This window comes from Cupressus sempervirens, chromosome 3 (genome assembly GCF_028749045.1).
Source record: "Cupressus sempervirens isolate cs-2001-9-10 chromosome 3, ASM2874904v1, whole genome shotgun sequence".
NCBI lineage: Eukaryota > Viridiplantae > Streptophyta > Pinopsida > Cupressales > Cupressaceae > Cupressus > Cupressus sempervirens.
In genome coordinates, this window is record NC_143120.1 from 811,791,534 (window position 1) to 811,798,080 (window position 6,547).

The 6,547-nt window shown below is 34.3% G+C and overlaps 1 protein-coding gene and 1 pseudogene across 1 annotated transcript; one reads left to right on the forward strand and one right to left on the reverse strand.

Annotated features, from left to right (window-relative positions):
* Positions 1 to 3,321: 3,321 nt before the first annotated feature.
* On the reverse strand, positions 3,322 to 5,220 carry LOC149569276 (uncharacterized). Its single transcript, XM_089822014.1, has one exon. It carries the CDS (start codon positions 4,487 to 4,489, stop codon positions 3,923 to 3,925), a length of 567 nt encoding a protein of 188 aa, XP_089678140.1. The 5' UTR covers positions 4,490 to 5,220; the 3' UTR covers positions 3,322 to 3,922.
* Positions 3,853 to 3,982, forward strand: LOC149569277 (U4 spliceosomal RNA; annotated as a pseudogene).
* Positions 5,221 to 6,547: the final 1,327 nt, after the last annotated feature.

Below are 6,547 nucleotides of genomic sequence, written 5' to 3' on the forward strand. Positions count from 1 at the left end.
AAGAGAATTGTAAGATAAAAATGTTACATCAATTCACATCAAAACTTGCATGAGCAAATATTCGGTTAGTTCCATAATTGTAGCTATTTATCACCAAATAGCCAAGCATAGTCCAAGAGAAAATTGAAAACATAGGTGATACTTAACACCATTATAAAATATCAATGGAAGAAGGATGAGCTAAAACATTGGGAACTGGTTCCTACAGGTATAATGGACATGTAAGTGATAACAAGCCAACAAAAAAATTTAAAATTATAAATAAAACATGTTCAAAACTACAACATTAACCTTAAAAATCCATCTCCATATGAAATCCACCCAAAGAAGAAAAGAGTTTGTGTAACAATTGCTTGCTCCCTTATATTCTAGCTTCTTTGCAAAATAAATTTAAGGTTTTTTCAGTATGAACCCTAATGACATAGAAACTCAAATCATTCACTATAAAGACCCACAACTTATGGTTTAATGGTTGGAGTCTTCATTTAATTTTATTATCATGTTGATTCCCTAGCTCACAGTTTCCTTTGTAATCTAAATAGTCTAGAATCCTATTCAATGTTAATATGTCTGTCCATGATTCTGATTAATATTTATAATCTTGACTTTTACTACAATATAAAAGCTAATCTTTAAAGTAAATTTGGATAAGACTCTAAATGTGGTGCTTGACAGGCTTGGAAGAAGCCTCAGTGAAAGAGTTTGGTAATAAGAAAAAGGTTAACACCTCATCCTTGCATCATATTTGGTATCAGAGTAGGATTACACCATTTTAGAGAGCATAGTTGTGGTGGTTGTAGAAGTTGATAGAAGTGAGTAAGATTTTGTTTTAGTTTGTTGTTGAAGTGGTATTTATTTTGTGTTTTGTGCATTTAATTCTTCTTGCTGAAACTCTTATATTCTTGACTACAAGCCCTTAGAAATAAACTAATTGTTGAGTTATCAGTGATCCAGAGGATCCACACTTTTTTTTTTTACGTTAGATGGAGATCCAAAAAAGCATATAGTAATTGGCATCATTGGCATCATAACATCTACATGGGTCAGAAATACATTGCATGATTAGATACTATCTTAATATAGAAAATGTGTAAGACAAGGGCTAAAACAAATTAGGATTGGATGTGTATATTAGATCAGATTTAAAATAAAGCAATGTAATATGCCCTCTCAGTAAACCATAAAACTAGATGAAAATGGAATATATAACTAGATGTGTATTTTTATTTTTGTTATTTGCAAGAGAGAAATTATAATTTGTTTGACATCACTTACAATCACATTAAGAAATGGTTGTATGAATTAAAAACACTACAACAATATTGCATAGTGGTCTACCTACTTGAAGTCTTATCTCCAGTGATATTTTAATATTTAATTGCATAAGTACTCTATCTACTATTTAATATTTCAATCAGTCAGCATGGTAAAATCACATAATATCATATACCACAGTAAAGATAGAGAATAGATACAAGAAACATCAAAAAGAGAAATGTATCATTAAGAAGAGTGAACAATACCTTTCTAAGATCTTGTCTGCCACCGGTTGACCAAGGTTTTCGGTGAAATTTTGATGAACTATGAGATGCTAGGTTGGAAATTCCCACTTTTTCATTATCCCCTATTCCAAATAAGGTTGGAATTAATCTCCTGGTCAACCATCTCTTTTGGCCATGGATAATTTTAATTGAACTAGTATTATCAATCAATCATTTATCTTTAAGTATGAAACAAAGGTTCAATGAAAACAAGGTTCTCATTTAATTTAGAAATGAATTTAAAGATTTTCTAATTTTAAAAAAGAATAAAAATTGCTAGATCCTTGGACAAGGAAACAAACTCATAAAGATATTTGTAAACTACTTGAATGAGGCTTCAATACTGAAAATATGAATCTTCATTTAAACAACGATTTTACATTTTCTTAAAAGGTGAAAGCAAATGCAATTGAACCAAAAAGAAACCCATGATCACTTCTCCAACAAATCTTGAAGAATCTAGATCCAAAAAATTTCTTACTTTCAAAAAGATCAAACTATTACATAGTTATCCATCACTTGGACTTAAGGGCAAATGGAGCTTCAAGATCTCACTCAGTTCAGAAGACTAAACATCTATGTCAAAAAAATGTGAGTTACAACACTCGTCCAAAATAGTTCAAAGAATGACCACAAGAGAAATGACTTTTATACAACAGAAAATTAGATTCCCTAATCTACTACAAAAAAATACATTTGAAACCACAATAATCTTTGAACTAGGACAAGTGGAACATGGCATGATTGTGCTACAATAGAGATTATAGCTACCACCAAGATCAGCACTAAATATATTTACCTTCCAAAAGGCAACATTTTAAAAAGCTCTAAAGCTTTTCAAAGCTCTAATCTATGTATATTCTCAAGGAATTAAAAGAGGGGAACTTAAATTTAGAAGAAATGGATGATGTCATACACAACTTTGAGGTCAACTATAAAATTGTTTATCTTGGTAGACAATTTTTGATGTTCATGTTAAAAAGATGTATTGAAGGTGATTACACATAAGAAAACAAGCCAACAAGTTATATTCTAATTATCACTTATAGATGTACAATTATGGAGTGTGCATAGATGGTATATCTTTAAAAAAATCATCTTGATGTGCTTCTATTGCAAAAAACAAGAACCATTTAATTAAAGGTAAATATAGACCTAGAATCATTTGCAAAGTTAGGCATTTTCCCTTCATTGATGCATCTAGCCATCCAAATCTCAAAGGAATTTTCCAAGCTTTCGCCAGAAATATCTTTTGTACAAAAAATTGAGGGAAGGCTATAAGTTTGTTGGTGTTAGTTGTTAGAAGTTGTAATCTTTCCTTGGTATATTTATAAACCAAGGTTAGAACTCCTTTTTTTATTGTTGTAATATATTAGGATATAAGCCAAGGTATCAGAGCAGTTTAATCTTTGTTTTGAGTATTTGCATGAAGGTACAATTCGAAGGAGACTCTTGAGAGAGATTTCACTAATTTCTTTTTTTAATCTTCTTAAGATGGAAGAAATTGATTTTTTTTTGGATTTGGCTGGTTTACCGCCAAATCCGATTAACTTTTGTGTGCTCTAATTTGTGTAGGTTACTTCTTATTTTATATTAGTTTTTCATCTAACCCCCTTTGGCAGGCTTGCCGCCAAAAGGTTTTCCTATCTAGATATCTTTTTTTACTATGATCTAATCACTTCCCAACTACATATTGGATTCTGATGTGTTTGACAATGGGTGCAATATTTTTTGAAGGTTTTATTTTTCTGCCTGTGTTTTTTAACATATAGCTCTCTTTTCAATATGATTTTGTCAAAAATTTAGAGTTTGGTTTGGTGAAGGACATGGATGGAGTGTCATAAATGGGATTTAGGAAGGCAATGGGATCTTTGCTTCTTGGCTGAGGTTCATCTATTTGTTTTTATATTGCTCATAATGGCAGTCGAAGGATTCTCGTTGACCAAATTTTCATATTTTTATTAATTTGTTAGTGCTGGCCGGAGCCCCACACATTGGCCTCCTCAACCAGCTAGTAAAGCCGCCCACGGATCGAAACCAGGGAGAGGCTTTTGTATGCAGATTGGTGGGCAAACACGCGATCTCTTTCCATCCCATTTATTGAATGGGTCACCTCGGGATGGTACTGAAGATCGTATAGTCTCTTGGCTGGATTTTCAATAGCGGCCACAGCATTTTGCAGACTTGTTGCCACAATAGAAAACCCTTCAGGCAAGCTGACTGTCTCATCCCCATGGCTCATCCACACAGCTTGCCTCTCTTCCACAGCCTCCCCATACAAATTGCTCCCCTTCTGATCACGTATTTCCATTTCTTTGCGCTTGGGGCAATGACGCAGCTAGTGAGGTTATAACCAAGGCGCGTCAATTGCTAGTTGAAAACTATTTCCATTCTCCCATAGCAGCCGCAGCAGCAGCAGCCGCGCTTCGATTCGCCTGAATCTGAGCTTGCTTTGCTTGATGTCGCTCCTTCTTGTGAGCATTTTGGTGCCCTCCTAGGGCCTGGGAGTTCGCAAACTCTCTGCAACAGAATTGACATTCGAATTTCTGGCTCTCAGCAGCCGAATTGTTGCCGCTTTCCGTCCCCGCCTGAGCCACACTAGATCTATCTCCCTCATCCACACCATCCTTCACATCCTCCTCCTCGTGCCGGAGCTCAAATCCAACCAGCCGTAAAGATTTCTCGGCCCTGCCGCCATTGTTGCCGTTGTCGTCTGCTTCGTCCGTGACGCTCTCGCTGCCCTGATCTTTGTAGCAATCGAGCTCCTCATTCAAGCAACCCTCATGGATTCTGTCCATGGATCCGAGGTGGTGGTTCTGGTTAGCCACCTCCTCACCCATGGAGGCCTCGCCCTTAGGGTTTAAAACAGGGGCCAAATGATTGCGGGATTCGAACTCAGGTCCATGCATGTGAAGGTCAGGGGATGCTCTGAGTCGCTTCAAGGGCATGGAAGCCGAGGATTGGGCGAAAGTGACTGCAGAGGCAAATCTTCTTCTTATGCTTATTGCATCTTCTTCGTTCTCGTAAACTTCTACCTAGCTGCCCCTAATAATGCTTCTTTTTCTTCTTAAATCTGGCATGGTAAGACATGAAATGTAGACAGAACGGATCGAGGAGTTGAATTAGGGTTTCAACTTAACATTTCAAACCCTGCATAAAATACTATAGTTGGGGTTTCTGTGTTCTTTTTATAAACATCTGAAGCACTCACTGGCAGTTTTAGAAGGGTTTCTACATTAGCATTTTGAGCCCGGTAGAGCACTTTTACTGGTAAGATTAACCAAATCAAAATCATACGGAGGAGCTGCAAGCATTTGAAGGGCTGAATGCAAACAGCCACACATGACTACATTCTCCATATTCTAAACATGATTAGAACTATGCTTTTTCGTCTTTCCATGTCTGCACTTTTTAAGTTTCTAATTGTGTCTCTTACATGTTTAGAATATTCTCTGTGCTATTATTATTCTCTGTTTTTAAAAAAAAAAACAAATCATTACAAGCTTTTATTCAAACTTTTTAAGAAAAGTTTCTTAACTCTTTTTAGTATATTCTTATCTGCCAGATCTGAACTCTATCATTAATTACTAAGTTTTTTTTAGTTATATCTTTCTTAATGTTTTATTTCAAAAAAATTCTTTTTGAATCATTTCCAATCTTGAAGGCATAGTATGAGAAAAATGGGGAGATCTTTTCTTGCCCCATGACTTTATGTTCTTATTACTTTGAGGTTATATTTTTGAACCAAGGTAAATATTGTGACTTTTTATAAATTGTGACTTTCCAAAATATTAAGTATGGAAAGGTGATTATTTTCTTTAAACAATCTATTTTTGTATATTTATTTGAGTATACATGGGGGCCCACATATATGCCCAGATAAATATATAATTTATGACTATAATGATTTAGAAATTAATATATACTTTTGAATTAAATACTCATGTTTACCCTCAATGAAGTTTTATACCTGATATCTATATTTAGTTGATCTTCCTTAAATCATTTTACTTAATTGGATTATGAGTAATCTTACACATTTGCCTTCATTCTGGTATTATGTTGTGCCCATAGTTGCACTTTTATGCTTTTATAGCATTGTTCTATGCCCATGTTGGCACTTTATGATTTTATACCATTAATATACATAATTTATATGATATTTTTTTTTGAGTTGCATAAGGAGCCAATTTTTCAAGGATAACTCTGTAGGTCCCCTCAGTATAACTGATACATAGTTTCCTTATCTAGCCCATGGAGTATCCCTCCATCCTATATTGGTATGCACTCATTTTATATGGAGTTTCCCTCCATTTGATCCTATCTGTTCCATTTTGATAGGATAATATTTTTATGGAGTTTCCCTCCATGTTGTTCCTCAATGAAGAGGATGTTATTATTGGAGTTTTCTCTCCAAATTCAGATGATTTGAACCAATTTGAAGGCAATATGTTGTTATATCCTCATAATCCATTCTTTTGATTATCCTAACAAATCATGATTATTCTAATTTGATCAACATGTCTCTCTTGTTACTTTATTTTCATATATTAATGTGATAATGATCTGCATACTTTATTGCTTAGATCATGAGTCATGCATGTTATGGATTGATCACCCATTAACTTGCAGTGGGATGATTCATTAAGTGGACTATCTATATCCACATGATTGATGCAATGTTGATGCATGTATCATTAGTTGGCCTTGTCTGTGGTCATTTGTGCATTAGTATAATATTCTTTTCATGAGAGGATTGATCAAGCTTTTTACTCAATTTGTCCTTGTTGACAATTTTTTGAGCATATAATTTATCTTGATATTAGGTTATCTCCATTGTTTTGTGGTAACATGTTTTACTAATTATTTCTCTATGAGAATTTTATTATCCTTATTCAAAAAGATTTCGAATTTGCATATATGATGGCATTCTACTTGTGGATATTTGTCTTGTTGTTCTTTTTTTTCAGGTGATCCATCAAGGAACCTTCTTGGAGGTGTCTATG

Bases quoted from the DNA above. Each gene is read 5' to 3' on its own strand.
- LOC149569276 (XM_089822014.1), bottom strand. From the start codon at position 4,489: ATGCCCTTGAAGCGACTCAGAGCATCCCCTGACCTTCACATGCATGGA.